Raw genomic sequence first — 19,837 nt, forward strand, 5'->3', positions numbered from 1 at the left:
ACAGCATGAACTCTGGACAAGTTTCATGAGTCTCCCTTGTTATGGGCCACAGTAGGAGACTTGGGTTTCCAAAGAACTTAACTAAATGCCCACAATCCTTTTCTTTACTATTTCTTCGGAAGACCATGAGAAAAACTACAGCTCCACTAATCTAAAGGTGCATTGTTTAAAAAAGTGTTTTAAAAAGTAAATGTCTAAGACACTAATACTCAATGATAAGTGATTGATTATCATCATTACATATAAAAGACAACAAACAATGGCAACAGTAACAAGAAGATAGAAAAAACTAGATATACAAGAGTTGAGTAGAAAAAGGCAGTTTATGTGATAGAAATGTATATGATTGGGGAGAGGGTTATATCTAACACAGACGTGCTGTGTGCTAGGAGGGTTGGTAGAGACTGTAGGTGTTCTGAAAGTGTCACAAAGGCCTAAACCTCAGGCACGGAGTGGTCCATAAGAGACCTCAGCACGCCACTGGCCATCCTGCAGAAAAAGAGAACAGAATTTACACTTAAAACTGGTTTAATAAGTTGGCATGTTCTTGCTTTACAAATGAAAACTAGGGCAGCATTTACATGATATGTTGCAAAACCGCTTTTTTCGCCCGATATGCCATTATTTTCTAAGGAGGGAGGCGGAGCCACTGACCCAGCTGGTGATACCATGAACCAGAGATGGGGACTCTGTTACAGCCAACTTCCAGTGTAGTGATGAAGCGTCGCTCCCTACTCCCTACACAGTTTGAAGTTCACTTCATTTGAACTTTTTCGTTACCTTTGGATTGGAATCTCAGTTAAAATTATGGAATACCCTACGTAGTGCACTTCACAGAAACAACTGGGTGAATGGAACAGTGGACAGTCTGGTTGTGGATTGGTAACTGGTTTTCATTTTCATAAGATTATTTAAGGTATAGTGCATATTACCAACAAGTTTCTCTACCCTTATATGGCTTTTTATTACACAGCTAGGTTGTTGCCATGAAATTCTGGCAGCAATATTTGCCAATAATTGGCAGCAATTAAAGTCAAATATACCATTAATTCTGTTTATTTTTAGGAATCAGTCATGTGGCAGGTAACAATGTGTAATATTGCTGCAAGTATTTATTTATTTACTAGGATTTTAACATTGTTTTACACACTTTGGTTACATTCATGACAGGACAGGTAAATATTGGTTGCACAGAATACATCAGTTCAAGTCTTGATTGAACCCAGTCCGTTCTTGCTGTGCCGCCCCAGTACATTTTAGCAAGCAAGTTTAATTTTTATACCACTACGTTAGTGTAAACCAGCATACCGAATGCTTAGTTTATTTGTTTCCACATACATCTGTGAAAAGGCCTGTTTTAATCTTAAAACACACTGTAGGTCCAGACTGACAGACGCCCTTACCTATGTGGAAAAGTTTCAATTTAAACTTACTGATAACTCGCAGATTCCAACTTAGTTTGTTTCACATTGAACAATAACGTACCATATAAAACTCATCCAGTGATTGCCAGCTGTGTTTTTTTAAATCGTGTATAAAATACATCAACAGCAGTTTCCCTCTAACTGTCTGTTTATGACATGCTCAATAAAGTTAATCTCAATGATGCTCTCACCTTTTGATCATGTGCTCGTAGATGATCTTGGGCATAATGGTGATGGTCATGGTAGTGGGAGATGATGTCAGAATGTCTCTGATCTGAGGGTCCTGAGAGACAAGCATAACGAGCAATTAAAACTTTTGAGTTAAAAAATACACCATTAAAAAATGTGATACAATACCTCAGGTATTTTTTTTCATTCTATATATTATCATATTATTTGGTCCATTTTGTATATGTGTTTGTAAAAATGTAAAATGAATGACCATACAATTGTAGGTGACATATCACAGGGTTGGAATTCAACAGCTTAGCAACTTTTAACTATTATTATTATTGCTATTATCATTATTTAGTTGCTCTATGTAACTTAATAGCATAGAACCTAATATACCAAAATCTGCTGTGTTAAATGATTACCTATAAGCACACTTAATATTTGTCCATTAGCTTTGTTCACCCTGATAAGCCACTTTTGATAGGCAATAAGCAAAAAAAACTTGACCACTTTACTATGCAGAATCGGTAAAGCGGAACCCTTAGTTCTCAAAAGAACTAAGGTCAGGGTCTCCCATTACAAAAGCCTGATCTGATGTGGTCGCTTGGGCGACACAGTGCTAAAACACACAAGCCCACTAGTGTTATTGGTCGGTTGGGTGTCTACACAGACATGATGTGGACTTGTCAGTGCTGGTCCCAAGCCTGGATAAAAATAAGGAGGGTTGCATCATCATACATTCACACACACTTAAGGGCAATTTTTAGTAGCTCCAATTGGTCTAACTGCCTTTGGACTTGAGAGAAAACCCACTTGGACACAGGGAAAACATGCAAACTCCACATGAAAATGACTCTGGCTGGCAGACTGGGGAATCAAACCCAGGCTTTTCTTGCTGTTAGGTGACAATGATGCTGTGCCACAATGCTGCCCTCAGTAGTTATTAGTAATTGCTGTCCTGGAGGTATGATAGCAAGGTGAGGCATGGGACCACATTCCCGAGACTTCTATAACATCACTGTCATTAATCTTCATTGTAAAAGACTTCACTAAAATGCCTTTAAATTTTATTCTAATACTTGTACTATATAAAGGTCAAAGTTTTTCTTACTCACCTTAAGACCGATGACGTTTTGCCCATTGATCTCACAGACGTAGTGCTCGGTGAGGAGGCCATTGCGGGCAGCAGAGCTATCCTTCACAATATCGGTGATACGGCCAGACTTGTAGATGAAGCCAACGTGGCCAGAGCTGTCTTTGTGCATGGTGATTGTGCGCTGGAAGGGTCTGTAAATAGAATATGATTATGTGTACTGTGTAACTGGCAGTACAGAGACTTGTGGTGACCTTGTTTAATTGGACTGAGAGAGCAGACTTACCTGTCACGAACCACAAGCTCAATACGTTGTTCAGGTGCGGCCTTCAGAACTTTATGGGCTTTATCTGTGCTCCATCCAGCACAGTTCTGCCCGTTGATCTGCAGCACCTGATCTCCAAAACGCAGACCAGCCAGAGAAGCGGGCGAGTTGGCCTGCACCAGCTGAATGAACACACCCTGAAGAAGAGAGGTGAGTTTAAAATGTTTTAAACATTCCTTGAATGATATTGTGCAGTGAGACAGTGGTTCTGGAAAAAAATAGACTCACATTATCTATGTCTCTCAGCCGCAAGCCGACCTTGCCATCTTGGTCCTTACAGAGTACGAGCTCCCTAAGACCTGGGCGAATTTCAGCCCTTCTGATGCCCACGTCAGCACCTGTTACTGGGCGCACCATGCCCCCAGCACCGGATGGCACTGCCACCTGCTGCAGAAACAAAAAAAATGGTTGAAATCGTTTAAAACAAGGAAATATAGACGTCATATCTGCTAACTCTGGCCAGGCCATGCTTACATTAATATCGGGAAAAGGAACTGAGTAAAAATGGGATCTTAATTACACCAAAAGTAAACACTGCATACGCAAGAATGAGTCAGTCTTGTGTCCAGTTTCTAAAAACACATGGCTGCAAAGCTGGACCATGGAGAGCCATTGGTCTGTTTGAGTCATGTTATTTAAACACACACTTTCACAGCCTATTTTCAATATTCCCACTTACATTTTCCTGCAATAAGGTAGCTTACTATTTGTAAGTGGACAACTGTAAAAGAAATTATATGCTACAGGAGCCACGAAGTAGAGTGATTTGGTAGCAGTGCCGAGCAAAACAACACGTCTTACTTTAGCTCTACCTTTCCAGGATGTTGAAAGGCATTATATCTGTGCTGATAATCTCTGTACTATTACTACTAATCTCCAACATCTTAAAAAATAAATAAAAAAATCACACCCCTAAAGTAAAAAATCACAAAAGACTTAAGTGTTTTACAAATGTATATTGTCCCTTTAGAACACTCAACATCTGCAGTGTATATATGAGACTTTCATTGTACACTACATTTACAGTTTTGTTAGGTAAATATAATGTATTCTAAAAAATATTAATCTGATATAAAATAAGTAAGCAATTAGGAATGGTCACCAGTCCGAATTTAAGAGGTTGGTATTTTTCTTTGTACAGCAAGGGATGGACAACTGTGGCACTTTAATAAAGATAACAGATCCGAATTAGAATCTCAGCTGTGCTATTAAACAGACATGTGTCCCTCCTTGCTGCTGCAATTGCAGGCCTTGATGGCTGGCTGAGACCCCAGCACACATGATGATGGAATAATGCACAACATTCACTCTCCGTATCCGATACTGCTCTATGTGGTAGGTAAAATTAAGCTGTTGGCAAATGTGCATTTGCAATTGATCATGCAATGCTAGGTAACACTCACACTTACGTTATTTGCAGCTGGGACAAGTGCCAAGTTCCTCTGCACCTCATCACTGTTGAGGCGCAGGCCCATGTACTCTCCTAACTCCTCCAAGTTTGGGTACAGACCTTGAAGAAAAAAAAAAAAAAAATGTTTATTAGGATTTTAACGTCATGTTTTACACTTTGGTTACATTCATGACAGGAACGGCAGTTACTCATTACACAAGGTTCATCAGTTCACAAGGTTATATCGAACACAGTCATGGACAATTTAGCATCCCCAATTCACCTCACTTGCACGTCTTTGGACTGTGGGAGGAAACCGGAGCACCCGGAGGAAACCCACGCGGACACGGGGAGAACATGCAAACTCCACACAGAAAGGACCCAGACCGCCCCACCCGGGGATCGAACCCAGGACCTTCTTGCTGTGAGGCGACAGTGCTACACACTTAGCCACCGTGCCGCCCCGAATGGCTGTTATGCTTACAACTAGCTATAGAACTGATATACACTAACAAGCACTGCATTAAGTACACCTGTCTGAACATTACCACGTGTCATTGCAGTTCTGATAACAAACATCTGGTCAGTCAGGGTCTAAGGAGGTCCTTTTGAATTAATAAATGGGGTATGGGTTGACAAAGTGTACAGAGCACTAGATCGGCGACATTCAGTTGCATACCCACGAAATTCACCTGTATGTATGATGAGTGTAACTTCTAAAATGATCAATAAATATGTATGTCAGACAGGTGTACCTAATAAATTGCTCAATGTTTGCAGAGTAATAAAATAGTTACATTTTAACTTTGGGTTATAAAGGTCCTGGCAAGTGAGAATAGAAGGCAGAATTCAACAACAGCTATTACTTTCTGTATCATTTTTCTACAGCAATAGCTTCCTGGTTTGAGTTTTGGATCCTGTCCATGTTTTCTTATGCCTCCTTCCAACCCGACCTGCCCTACTATTGCTCAATGTGCTATAAAAGATAAAAACAAAACAACCCTTGACTGAATTTATGAATTTGTAGTGCAAACCTCTGCTGACTGACAGTTGGTTACAAAGTGTGAAAGGTACACACACACAGTGCTTGGACAAACCCACGCACTACCTGAAAATACTTTGGTAGTTTACTCTAGGCTTCTTACATACTCTACAAACAAAGGTGGGAGTTTAGGGAACTAAAATTGGGTATACACTAAAAACACAAGAGGACGTGAACCAAAATTCCATGATCTGTTCTATAAACATGCCAGGTTTGCAGAGGCATGTCAAGCAAAGACATGATAACTTTTATACAGTGTAATAGACAATTGGCAAATATGAGGTATTCGGCTCAATGACAACCTAATATAAAACTGGATAGACTGTCTTTCCAGATTTGTTTGTATCTTTATATGAACAAGCAGTACTATTTTGTGTACACTATTTTGTACTGACCGACTAATTTAAAGACGTACTTAATTTCCCAGTCAGATGTTTACCACCTGATGTACAGAATATCAATTCAAGTGCTCTAAGTTTAGTTTGGATTTTGTACTTTTACAAGTGTATAAATCAGGGGTGCTTGGGTGGCATACAGATCTAAAGCTAGCCCACTACTGCTGATATCTCAAGCTCTCCAGCTGGAATCTCAGCCTTGCTAAACTGTAGATATGATTGGCTATGTCTGAAGGAGGGCAGGCTAAAGGGATTCCTGATTGCTGGTGGTCGATGGTGCCTGCACAGGGATGGAGAATAATGGAGATCAGTGCCTGATACTCTGTATGTGATCTGATCCCTGTGTAAACCTGGTATGTGCAGGTGAAAAGAAGCGGTTGGCTACTTAGTTAGGGATGGGGACTGTAGCAGTAGAGGACTGCGTAATTGGATACCACTATATGTCATGTTTTACACACTTTGGTTACATTCATGACAGGAACGGTAGTTACTCATTACACACAAGGTTCATCAGTTCACAAGGTTAAAGCGAACACAGTCATGGACAATTTTGTATCTCCAATTCACCTCACTTGCATGTCTTTGGACTGTGGGAGGAAACCGGAGCTCCAGGAGGAAACCCACACAGACACGGGGAGAACATGCAAACTCCACACAGAAAGGACCCAAATGGCTCCACCTGGGAATTGAACCTTCTGGTTGTAAGGCAACAGTGATACCCACTGAGCCACTGTACCACCCAAAATCTGGTAATAATGCTTATTGTAATTATTACATTACTTTACATTACTTTACAGTTATGATGTCATAAGGGCGGCACGGTGGCTAAGTGGGTAGCACTGTCACCTCACAGCAAGAAGGTCCTGGGTTCAACCCCCAGGTGGGGCTGGGTCCTTTCTGTGCAGGGTTTGCATGTTCTCCCCGTGTCTGCGTGGGTTTCCTCCCACAGTCCAAGAACATGCAGCCAGGCTAATTGGAGACACTGAATTGTCCTATAGGTACCTAGTTGCTAGGATGCATAAACCAATGCATTGTAGTGCCGGTCCCAAGCCCGGATAAATAGAGAGGGTTGTGTAAGGAAGGGCATCCGGAGTAAAAGCTGTGCCAAAGCTATAATGCGGATCACGATCCGCCGACGACCCCTAACGGGAGCAGCCGAGGAAATAGATAGAGTTATGATGTCATAAAAAATTAAACCACATTTGGACATTTGAAAGCCACAAACTGTCAAGATTGCTGGAAAACAGAAGTATTAGTTTACGGCTAAATGACCAGTATGCACACAAAGGAAACTGCATTGTCAGTGTTGGCTTGCAACATAGTTATGACTTCCTCCGACTGCTATGTTATTCTTCCCTCTTCCCCACTCCACCATTTTCTCCACCAATCGGAAAAACCCTCCCCTCCCTCTGTGATACACAGAGCTGCCAAAGAAGTCTCCATGACTACTCAGATTAACTCCAGCTGAGAGTCAACAAAAGCCTCTCAGTCCCTGAAGCCAACCAGTCCTGAAGGAGTAAGTGGCTTCAAAAACAAGACAAAAAAAGAGAGTTGAAAAAAGTATTAGAAGACTATAGTTAAAAAGTAATCCTTTTATGTGCTTTGGGCTGATTTTAGATATTCACACTTTAGACTGTATGCTGACATTTTTCCACTGTGGGTGGATTTTAACATATTTAATGTAAGACTACTCTGGCACACTTGGCACACACTTGGCATGCTTACAATGTGGATGAGGCGCAGAGAATAGGGAAAGCAAAAATGAAAGAGCTTAAAACAACAGACTTAAACATTTCTTGCATGTTAAAACCCAGGCTTCTCAAAGCTCCTAAAGCATTGCTCAAGGCCCGGTCACACCAGAAATTTGCCATTAGCACTGCTTTGTAAAGTGGTTGGACAGACTAAAGCAAGGATTTTAGCCAGAAATAGTCTATCATGTGGTTCAGTTAGCAATTCAGCTATGACTTTCGGGAAATCATCCTAGAAATATAAAATTAACTAAGGGGACAACATCAGGTCCTTTTTGTACAAATAAACATCAGGCATGAGGAGTCTGTTGCTAGTCTACATTGCCTGTACAAGTGGTAGTTAACAAGCTAAAAGCCAATTAGAAAAATACACAAACACACATTTTCACATTCAAATTTATATCATTTGGACTTGGGTGCATTTGTCAGTGTCAGTACGCTCTCAGTTCCAGTAACAGGCTAGGTTAAAAATAGGGGGGTTGTGTCAGGAAGGGCTTCCAGTGTAAAACTGTGCCAAGTCTGGTATACCGACCACAGTGATCCACTGTGGCAAACCCTAGTATGCGAGCAGCCAAAAGAGGAAAGAATAAGGAAAACTAAACTTGAAAAATTATTTTAGGTTGAGTAAAATTATCCCAAATACCAGACAGAACACTGTTATAGTAAATGCTTCTTGTATTTTGGGATAAACTATTTATAGAGGTCAACAGGTCACTGGCATTTTGCACTAACGCTGGAAGATAGTGTTGCAAAATTAATTATCACCAATTCTAGCAACTAATAAAACAAACTGCTTAAGGAAGTGACCGGCTTACTTGAGCTTGGCATGTTTGGCGTGGCAGGCTGGTAGGCGCCCTCAGTAATTGCAGGAGCAGTAGAGGCAGACTGGGCAAATTGGGACTGTGCCTGTAAGAGAAAAGATGTTAATTTAAACAGACTATCCATAAATCTCCTTGAACACACTCATATCAATTCAAGCGTTTCTCTTTAACACTTCATGCTATAGCAGTTGTCTCAAAGCAGCACTGCACAGGGTTTTGCAGAATTTTAAAGAAGCCTCTGCAAAAAATAACGTTCATGTAGAGAAGAGACACAATACTGTATGGACTCTACTTGACACTATGGGGCTTTAGATAAGCCTTTATTTTTTAATGTGACTGGTAGGAGGCAAGTAAATTAAGTATACACCGATGAGGCATAACATTATGACCACCTCCTTGTTTCTACACTCACTGTCCATTTTATCAGCTCCACGTACCATATAGAAGCTCTTTGTAGTTCTACAACTACTGACTGTAGTCCATCTGTTTCTCTACATACTTTTTTTTAGCCCCCTTTCACCCTGTTCTTCAATGGTCAGGACCCCCACAGGACCACTACAGAGCAGGTATTATTTGGGTGGTGGATCATTCTTAGCACTGCAGTGACACTGACATGGTGGTGGTGGTGTGTTAGTGTGTGTTGTGCTGGTATGAGTGGATAAAACACAGCAGCACTGATTGAGGTTTTAAACACCTCACTGTCACTGCTGGACTGAGAACAGTCCACCAACCAAAAATATCCAGCCAAAGCCGCTCCATGGGCAACGTCCTGTGACCACTGCTGGAGGTCTAGAAGATGACCAACTCAAACAGCAGCTACAAGGTGGACCAACTAGGTAGGAGTGTCTAATAGACTGGACAGTGAGTGGACACAGTATTTAAAAACTTCAGCAGCGCTGCTGTCTGATCCACTCATACCAGCACAACACACACTAACACACCACCACCATGTCATTGTTACTGCAGTGCTGAGAATGATCCACCACCTAAATAATACCTGCTCTGTGGTGGTCCTGACCACTGAAGAACAGGGTAAGAGCAGGTTAAAAAGTAACATATGGACTACAGTCAGTAATTGTAGAACTACAAAGTGCTTCCAAATGGTAAGTGGAGCTGATAAAATGGACAGTGTGTGTAGAAACCAGAAGGTGGTTTTAATGTTATGGCTGATCGGTGTATATACACAGGTCTATGGATTAAATGATCATCTAAACCAAATCTTATTTACCAAGTAAAATTTAAATTGCCATCGATTTGCAATAGGACCAGCTGGGTGGCAAAAACAGTGCATGTAGTATTTTAAAGATAAATGGAAACTGTTAATCGTAGCAACAGAGTGTAAAAGAAAAGACTGAGTGAGAAAAATAGAGGTTCAGTTCTAGCTTCATTGGCAGATGTGAGGTTTAAGATTGCTTTCATTCTTCAAATTCTTTTATAAGTCTAGGGGTGAATTCTATAATAGTGAAGAGCAACAAAGCCAAGACAGAATGTGTAAACGTGGGATTGCTATCCTAAATGCAAACACAGTCTCGACAGTATTTTTCTCATAATGTCATGGTTCTAATTTAAAGCAAAAGACAGTTTAGTATTTTTGTGAAGAAGGTGACAATCAGTTCCTCACCCTAATGTCTGTGCTACGCTTCTGTTCATATCATAAAAACAATCAGATAAAACTTTGAGCGGAAGCAGTAAATGTTCTGTGTGTGACGATCAAGGCAGCACAGCGGAAGGGTAAACTGCACTGCTTTGCGCAATATCATGTGAACGCAGCCTTACACACTTTTTTGGGTGAAACTGACAGGCCATTGTCAAGACATTCTTTTTATACAAGTTATTTACAAGTGATACATTTTAAGCACTAACTCACCCTCATGACCTTGTCCACTTTCAGGTCCTCCAGAGATGGATAAAGAGACATTCTGCAAAATAAAAAAAAAGTCATCTTAATCACAAACTAAAACACAACATGCAACTATTTGCTGGTATATAATTAAGCAATAGAACACGAGGGGGAGTGTGTTATCGCGAATAACATCACGGCTGTGATTTGGTCGCAGGCACGAACCGAAGGTGAGTGCCGTAGATCATCACAGCCGTGATGTTATTCGCGATAACACACGACCTCGAGTGTTCTATTGCTTTTATACAACAGTTTTTACAAAATAAAGAAAGAAAATAAATCAAAGAAGCCCTGAATTTCATATTAAAAATGCTTTAATATTGACAATACCTTCCGCCAAAAAGTAGTTCCACAACGAATATAAAGTTTAACACTGCAAAGCAGACATCCCAAGTTGCAAAAACTCATTTCAGGGAGGTAAGAACAACAACAAGAAGAAAGCAAGAACCTCCGAAGGGAAAAAAAGAAATAAAAAAAACCTCTTGCACACACCAAAGGCTATGGATGAAAACAGAACTACTAGGGCTTAACTAACTGTTCGCGTTACAAACACATTAATGTTCCCTACATAGTGCACTAGATAGTGTATCAGATCATGGATATATGTTCCCTACATAGTGCACTAGATAGTGAATTAGACAATTGGTTATGTTCCCTACACAGTGCGCTAGATGATTGTATATCAGATAACAGATTTAAAATGCGTGCGCGTTTATGTGCATGAAGCTTGTCGTTAATGGCAACGCGTCAGCGGAGTAATACCATTGTGGTGTGAAAAGACCGTGCTGTTATCACGAATATCAGCACGTTTAGAACGCTTCTCAACCAATCAGATTGTAAGGTCGGAACTACCTGTTGTATAAAGCAGATATTAATCATTTGTTAATTCTCAGTCAAAGAAAAGCTTTAAAACAGTTTTGAAATGGTCTTAATAAAGGCACACCAAGTCTTGTTGTTGGATGTATTGCGAGTTGCGAGACATTTAAGGAAGTCAGAACGTACAGACAAAAGTTACCACTAATTGAAAAAGTGTTCCTGTTTTGCAACACCGTAACTCTAAATGTTTCCAAAACACAGTGCCTTAAAGAAGTATTCAAACCCAAAGCTTCACACTATTTTTAGTTAAGGCCATAAAAAGAACAATGATCAACAAATTTGTGGTCATACATAACATACTCTGCAAACTGAAATCACAGAATTACCACCAATCTAATGTCATTTTTGATTTGGAGAAAAATTTTAAGGTTGTCAGTGAATAACTGGCAAAAGTCATCAATACTTGATTGATGCTGTCAGTTGTCTGACAGCCGTCTTCAACAGCTGAGGTTAGATTCCAGTGTACAGCTACAGTAAACTGAAACACACTCTCACCCACCCTTAGTGTGCATGAGTGCACTAATTAATGAACAGCGGCTCTTTTATGCATTAAATTTGCCATTATGTCCCAGTATAATAGTAAAACAAAACCCTGTTTATCATCTTATAATAACTACAGTTAATTACGATGCTTTAATATACCGACTGCATCTTTAGCCATTATAATTAGCATGTTTAGTTAGCACTTGTATTAAACTGTTTGACACTGCCGTTTAAAAAAACAGGGTAATAAAGCATACATGGCAGTAATGTAAAACAAAAAAGATGCACATTTACACTGTGAGTAGAACCAGTTCAACAATGAAAATGTAGATTTTAATCAGTAAAGTATGTGTGACTTGTTGATGTCAAACTCAGTCATGTGTTTTGTATTTTAATGGTACGATATATGCTTGTTGGTTAACCATTTACAAATGACCTAATGACGGTTGGTTATCAGTTAAAAGATAACCCCAATTAATTATCTCAGTTCCGGTGCACATAGCCTCAGTTTCCAGATTTTTATTGGATTTCTACATCAGAACGTGCAGAAACTAGTGATGTCCATCTTAAATAAGTCAGTCTCTTTTTGCTAAACTCTTTTTGGACTCACTGTGAAGTGTTGTTATACAGGCAATGCTACAAAATGAAAGAGTGTTTGATACCACTCGCTAGAAAGAACACTAACCAAGTTCTTGAACAATATGTAAGAAGCTAGATATGATTGTGTATAATAAGTTAATGGCGTCATCACTAGTACACTAGTAGGTGATTTGTAACACTGCCTTTGTCGAGCAGCTCAAAGCTTATTTGATTTTTCCACCATAAAGATAAAATAAACAAATATTTAAACAGTAAAGTCACTGGAAAGTGGCCTTGTTAGAAGTGAACCAGGGTGCGGGTATGAAAAGGCTTTGCACTGTAGAGATGCTACTAATGCTGAGAATAAAAGGGTATTGAAGAGTAAATGTCCATCATATTGAGTTTTTATGTGTTTAGAGTGTGTAACAGTAACCCAAAGTAAAGTAATTCAAGTAATTCCTGGGTTTTAAACCTGACAGAGTACAAAAACAAATTTGAAGCACAAGCACTCAATGCTTATTTATTAAGTGCTTTGTAGTTTGGAATGTTACATGGCATCTTAAGAATTTAAATCACCATGGACCATCTTCAGGCTGAAAAAAAGAAGATAGTACTCCCCTACACTATGAATCATCGCACCAAGAGCTAAACAACAACTTTACTACCACAACACAATCAACAAAACATGACACAACAGGCCCTTTAAATAGTTATCAAAACATCACGTGAACATTCCTTTCATAATACTGACCCTGATTTTAGAAATGCTGCAATCTGTTCACGGTATTTTTGGTTTTGTTTGTCATGTTGTGCTTTGAACAACTTAATTTTGGGCATTAATAATATTTAATACTTGAATAATTTTACAGTAATAAGGAACAATACTTTTTAAGTTTTTAATCACCTAAATAATTAGATGAATCATGGGCCTTGGGCCTCAAACGACAAATATGTTATCATCAGGGTTTCATTTTAGACATACGATTGGCTGTGTGTTTATAGTAAGGGAGGGGACCCCATCCGTGGCAGGTGACAGCCAGAGCCCTCCTTGGTTAGAGGTAGGAGCAGCAACATGACTGGATTGGGTGGGGGGAAAGGTACAAATTTATAACTAGTAAGTGAAAAACAATAATATACAATCTCAAATTATATTCAACCACAAAAACAATGCACCAAACACACGGGGTAGAGTTGGGCAAACAGCTGGATCAAAATTACCCATTCTGAAAATTAATGGGAAAGCAGGACAAATACTCCTACTCAGCATGATCAGCCTTTAAAACTAAAACATTCAATATATGACCAGTGATCTTTTGCTTTTAGGCCGATTAAGTGCACTCAACTAAATGAATAAGGCTTGAAACATAGCGGATGTCTGCCTCTATTGAGGGAGATCCCTGTTGTACTGGACCAGAAATGCATAGTCAGCAAAACCTCCCAATAGTTGTCACTGAGCCAACCTTTTCCATTAATTAGCTTTATAAAGCAAGGCTGAAGCTGTGACATGGTCTATATTACAGTGGTGAGCAAATCACTAATTCAGCCACTCAGACAGACCATGTATCCAAGCTATCTGAGTTTTTGAACATATGGTGGGCCTATAGGACAATTATTTTCACATGCCTTTGATTAAAATTTCACAACAAAGAAATTGACTAGATCTTGGTATGGGGACATAGTCGGCTCATCACAAGTTTCATGACGTCCATAATAAGGTATCTGCCAGACATGCCAAGATGTGAGCTAAATATTCAGCTAACTAAACAGCCATGAATCTGTAAAATAGTCACAGTGATTCAGTAAAGTATAGATGCAGTAAAGAGCCAGATACCACAGGGAGACAAATAGTGTTAAACAGTTTTTGAACTGTTATCTAACTGTAAACAACTACACAATAACAATAAAACAATGAACAATAAAATCTTTACCCATCTGTGACGGCATTGCAATCACGCTTAACACACAACATGCTATGTTAATAATCCACAAGTATAACAACAATGAAAAGGTTCTATCTGTCTTCTATCTAACCTAATGCCCATCTTAGCAAAGCTAAATGAGTGCTGAGAATGATGAATGGCTCTCCCATGGCAACAAACCACGACTAAAGAAGGAATGTTAGACAGTTACTTGCTTAAAGTGTGATTGGCAACCTTAACTCCTTTCTCATGACCAAAATACTTTATGTTGAAACTCACCACCATATCATATGAGTCACTTAAATCTCTAAACCGCTGATAGGCGTCACAAGACCAGATGAGGTAACTCTGGGAAAGTCCCTTAATTCATTTCCAAAGGTCTAAAAAGAATTCCACTATGTCTGGAGGCAAAGTCCACAGCTGAGTCTCATTCGCATGTTTAACACCTGACTGGATTTTATTCTATAGATCTCTTGTTTCTTTACAAAGATTGTACTAATCCCAGTCCTAAACTTCAGCCAAGAAGTATATAACTACATCAAATGGACAGGGTTAACAGGTATTGTAGGCTAATTGTAGACAAGATTATGTTTTAATAACAGTAGACTGTTTAAAACCAAACTTTAGTTTAGCCATGATATTTTCCTTGGGGGGTTAAGGTGCACCATGAGTCTGTGAATGGGAAGCAGGAAAAAGAAGAAAGGAAATACGTGCTATTTTCCACTACAATCACAAAAAACTGAACTATGTACATTCATGTGCATCATTTGCTCATCAGTTCCTCTAATTACAAGGTAGTTATACTACTGCTCCAATACTGAATATAACATCTGTCAATGAAAGGGTTGATAAAATAGTTTAACTACACACAAACTCTAGGGCACTTTAGTTTAACATTAAAGGTACAAACAGATTAACTACGTAAAACCACAATAATTAGATATTTTGATAACTGACGGATTTAAGTGTTTTGCCCAATACCAGATAACTGAAATACATGTAAAACCACAAATTAGACTTTCATCCAAGATCGGATCTCTTGGAAGTAATCTGTACATGTAAACAAACTCATTTCCACGTTAAATTATCTGATCTTCACTTAAGACAGGGTGTCCAAATTTGCTTTAGAATGTACAGCATAAATCCAGGTGTCTACATTATCTTAATTTTACACTCTGCACTTAAGCCTCGATAAGCTATTTTTATCTAATTTACTTTATATTTTCCCTTAGTATATATTCTTAATGTAAAGCATTTTATCCGTCTGGTTTTAATTTCATGTTCTTTTAATTGTAACTACAGTATATTTGCAAAAAGCCTTTCTGACGTTCTAGATCTCAAGAATGTTTTAATGCTTTTAATTTTCCTTTATGTTTAATTGTTTGTTTATTAGGATTGTAACTTCACGTTTTACACTTTGGTTACATTCATGACAGGAACGGTAGTTACTCATTACACAAGGTTCATCAGTTCACAAGGTTATATCAAACACAGTCACGGACAATTTTGTATCTCCAATTTACCTCACTTGCATGTCTTTAGACTGTGGGAGGAAACCGGAGCACCCGGAGGAAACCCACGCAGACACGGGGAGAACATGCAAACTCCACACAGAAAGGACCCCATCTGGGGATCGAACCCTGGACCTTCTTGCTGTGAGGCAACAGTGCTACCCACTTACCACCGTACTGCCCATCTGTATATGTAAACAAACTCATTTTCCCATTATCTGATTTTTACTTAGGACAGGGTGTCCAAATTTTGCTTTAGAATGTATAGCATACATCTAGGTGTCTACATTATCTTAATTTTACACTCTGTTATTACTGCACTTAAGCCTTGATAAGCTATTTCTAACTAATTTACTTTATATATATTTTATAGCTTTTATTCATTAGATAGATAGATAGATAGATAGATAGATAGATAGATAGATAGATAGATAGATAGATAGATAGAATTTAAGTTCTTTTAATTGTAACTATATTTGCAAAAAGCCTTTCTGAGGTTCTACATCTCAGGAATATTTTAATGCTTTTAATCTCTCCTTATGTAAAGCACTTTAAATTGCCACTATGTATGAAGGGTGCTATATAAATAAACTTGCCTTGCCTTATACAGTTTACTCTACATTAAATGGGTGTCATTATGTTACTTCCATACAATCTTATCTATAGACATATATATATATATATAAAGTACAAAGAAACTGTGTCTTCTCAAAAATACACAAAAAGATGAGTGTATTTGTATTCGCTATTGTCATACATGTAAACAATCTAGAACAATCGACTGGACGAAAACTGTCATTTAAATATGACGTACGGAATACTGTTGCATTACAGTACAAATACAGACATATAAACGACACATTTTGCTTACTCACGTATTCAATAAATAGTAAAATATTAAAGAATTATAAAATTTGGAAGAGAAGAGGTTAAATTTGAAAGAAAATCGTCGTCTAACTTCTTTGGCTGCGTTCCAAAAGCGCACTACCGTACTAAGCAGTATATAGAAAAAGTACACTAATGAAAGCGCGGTTATTAATTATACATACTACTTAGTAAGGTAGTATGCGACTTTTGAAGCACGGTCGTTGTTTGTTGCTAGTACTAAGCTAGCCAGTCAGTTTTGATACTACTAGCGCAATAGCCAGCTAGCATGAGCTATGTTTACTCGTTTTACTTACAGGTTTTAAAATACTAAACCAATTCTGAAATAAGTCGAATGAAAAAAAAGGTTCTTACTTTAGTTTTCACGCAGACAGCACTTTAGTTGAAACAGTGAGATGTGTGGAATGTACAGGAGATGTAAACAGGTGAAGCTCAGCAGACAAAGCCTGGATCACTTCTCTCCGTGTAGCTCACTAATGGAAACTACCGTTAACTTCCTGCTCGGTTCGTGACGTGTGTGTGTGTGTGTGTGTGTGTGTGTGTGTGTGTGTTTGGGTGTGTGTGTGTTTATCGCTCACATCCTGTCAGCTGAACAGAAACTGCATTACTCACACAGCACTTACATTCACTTCCCAATTTAGCTTCCATATTTTCAGTTACACACCACCCTTTTCATTGCACTTCATATTTACACTGTACTTCTTTTACCAAACAACGTTTACCCTGCAGCAGTGCCTCCTAGTGATAAAGATTGACTTCTCTGTGCCCATATAAACAGTAATAGTTTTTGCAGAAGTTTTTGTTTGTTTGTTTATTAGGATTTTATCGTCATGTTTTACACTTTGGTTACATTCATGGCAGGAACGGTAGTTACTCATTACACAAGATTCATCAGTTCACAAGGTTATACTGAACACAGTCCTGGACAATTTAGTGTCTCCAATTCACCTCACTTGCAAGTCTTTGGACTGTGGGAGGAAACCGGAGCACCCGGAGTAAACCCGCACGGACACGGGGAGAACATGCAAACTCCACACAGAAAGAACCCGGACCGCCCCACCTGGGGATCGAACCCAGGACCTTCTTGCTGTGAGGTGACAGCGCTACCCACTTAGCCACCGTGCCGCCCTTTTGCAGAAGTAAATGAAATAGTAAATGCACCAAAACAGGGATGTCTAAACTACAGTCCACGGGCCATTTGCGAACTGTTACTATTTTTGAATTTGTGGTATTTTAATATAAAAATTAACGTTGGCCCACGATTAGGCAGGTTTAATTATTTATTAGGATTTTAACATTATGTTTTACACACTTCGGTTACATTCATGACAGAACAGGTAGTTACTCATTACACAAGATTTATCAGTTCAAGTTTAATGTCAAACACAGTCATGAACAATTTTGTATCTCCAAATCACCTCCTTTGCATGTTTTTGGATTATGGGAGGAAACCCACACAGACACGCTGAGAACATCCAAACTCCACACAGAAAGGACCCAGACCGCCCCACCTGGGGATCAAACCCAGGACCTTCTTGCTCTGTTAGCATATTTTCACTCCATCTGGCTGCCAACAAGAACAGTTTGGACACCCCTGCACTAAAAGTTGATGAAACAGCAGTATGTTGCCTAGGTCAGGAAGAAAAACCTAACCCATCACCTAATGATAGCTGGAAATTTGTCTGGATGTGGGCCACTGGCAGGTCATGGGCATCTCCCCCACAGGAACGGGAGGTGCCAGAGAGCTCTGGACTCTGGTGTTTCCTCTTCACCAGCTCCAATTTGGAACAGTGACACCTAAACAGACCCAGATATTTTCCAGGACTTCACAGGAGACTGGATGGCAGCAGGACGCTGCCTTTAACTTAAGACAGTAATATAGTGTTGGCGGATTCCGCCATGCCTACTAGGACACAACTGGTGCCTGAGGGCAAGTGTTCATGGGTAATAAATGTTAATAACTAAATGATTAACTACCATCTAGGTGTCAGTTACTGTGTTTTATAGACCTGTGTTTGTTCCTTGTGTTCAGTGGGGCTTGTTTTGGACTTTCATGTATATAAAAACACTACTGAATTTCAGACCTTGACTCTTCTCAGTCAGTTTATTTACACCCAACGTTTCAAAAATGGATTAAATAAAAACACAATTTTTTTTTACAAATGAACAATGGAATATTTACTAAACATTGAAATGGTTATAATAAAATATTATTGTTTATAACTATAGCTGTTTATTAGTTTAAATGCAATTCATACAGTAACACGGTCTGAAATTAGTATAACTATTTGACTCGGGGTTCTGAGAGTCGGCTCAAAGCTTTCACCTGAAGGAGCCGATTCAAGGAGCCGATTCGTTGACATACGAACAGACACTAGTCGGCGACAGTTCTCTAGTGATGCTGATGATAATTATTTGAATAGTTTTATTTATATTTACAGGATTTAACTTTTATTGTGTCAGAATATGACTATAAAAAGCTGCTTCCTGACCAGTACATACAGATATTTATCATTCTGAATGATAAGATGCTGATAACAATACATTTCTTACAATAAAAATACATTTACGGCATTTGGCAGATGCTTTTATCCAAAGCGACTTACAGTACTGTGACAGTATACAGTCTAAGCAATTGAGGGTTAAGGGCCTTGCTCAAGGACCCAACAGTGGCAACCTGGCAGTGGTGAGGCTTGAACTGGCAACCTTCTGATTACTGGACCAGTACCTTAACCACTAGGCTACAACTGCCCATACAGTTTACATAAGGCATGTCTTATATAAAACAAAGCATAAAGCATTCTCTATAAACATATCTGTTATTGTTAGTTTAAAAAAATATATACTGTATATATACTCCAACAAATAATGGTACAAATACGCAAAGTTATAGCCTAATATTTATAATAATAGCCTAAGATTAAAATATTAATATATATTTCTTATATTTGATAGTCATCATTTTCTTGTCATGTCATGACTGCAATAAGCAAACAGTGCCTCTAGAAAATCATCATACCCCTGTTAAACTGTCACTTTGTTAGTCTTACATTCTGAAATCAAACCCCATTAAAAAAACCTTTTTCAACTTAATTTTACATTTAAGTTGCAGAAACAGGCTAAACATCATTTAAAAAACAGAAAGACTACAATAACAAGGTTAAAATGTTAATTGCTCCCCAGATCCAACACTTTGTAGAGCTACATTGTCTAATTAGTCTGTTTGGATACCTAGATTTGGTAACATCTGCCCATTTTTCTTTTCAGATTTG

General features: G+C 38.8%; 1 protein-coding gene across 3 annotated transcripts; it reads right to left on the reverse strand.

Annotated features, from left to right (window-relative positions):
• Positions 1-304: 304 nt before the first annotated feature.
• sdcbp2 (syndecan binding protein (syntenin) 2) lies at positions 305-17,071 on the reverse strand. Of its 3 annotated transcripts, none has more exons than XM_063015807.1 (9): positions 16,920-17,071; positions 10,280-10,331; positions 8,407-8,497; positions 4,420-4,526; positions 3,245-3,403; positions 2,978-3,153; positions 2,714-2,885; positions 1,616-1,707; positions 305-489 (listed from the first exon to the last, which is right to left on the reverse strand). In XM_063015807.1, exons 2-9 carry the CDS (start codon positions 10,328-10,330, stop codon positions 435-437), a joined length of 903 nt encoding a protein of 300 aa, XP_062871877.1. In that variant the 5' UTR covers position 10,331; positions 16,920-17,071; the 3' UTR covers positions 305-434. The 3 variants fall into 3 exon arrangements, with proteins under 3 accessions (XP_062871877.1, XP_062871879.1, XP_062871878.1); XM_063015809.1 differs by having other exon boundaries at positions 3,245-3,400; positions 4,426-4,526; positions 16,920-17,070; XM_063015808.1 differs by having other exon boundaries at positions 4,426-4,526; positions 16,920-17,068.
• Between the last annotated feature and the right edge of the window lie 2,766 nt (positions 17,072-19,837).

Source organism: Trichomycterus rosablanca, chromosome 19 (assembly GCF_030014385.1).
Source record: "Trichomycterus rosablanca isolate fTriRos1 chromosome 19, fTriRos1.hap1, whole genome shotgun sequence".
Taxonomy (NCBI): Eukaryota; Metazoa; Chordata; class Actinopteri; order Siluriformes; family Trichomycteridae; genus Trichomycterus; species Trichomycterus rosablanca.

Excerpts from the sequence above, each read along its gene's own strand:
- sdcbp2 (XM_063015807.1), bottom strand. The coding sequence starts at position 10,330 with ATGTCTCTTTATCCATCTCTGGAGGACCTGAAAGTGGACAAGGTCATG. Across the intron at positions 4,527-8,406 it reads GCCAAACATGCCAAGCTCAA|GTCTGTACCCAAACTTGGAG; the intron begins GTAAGCCGGTCA and ends TTTTTCTTCAAG. Across the intron at positions 2,886-2,977 it reads GAGCTTGTGGTTCGTGACAG|ACCCTTCCAGCGCACAATCA; the intron begins GTAAGTCTGCTC and ends TTCTATTTACAG.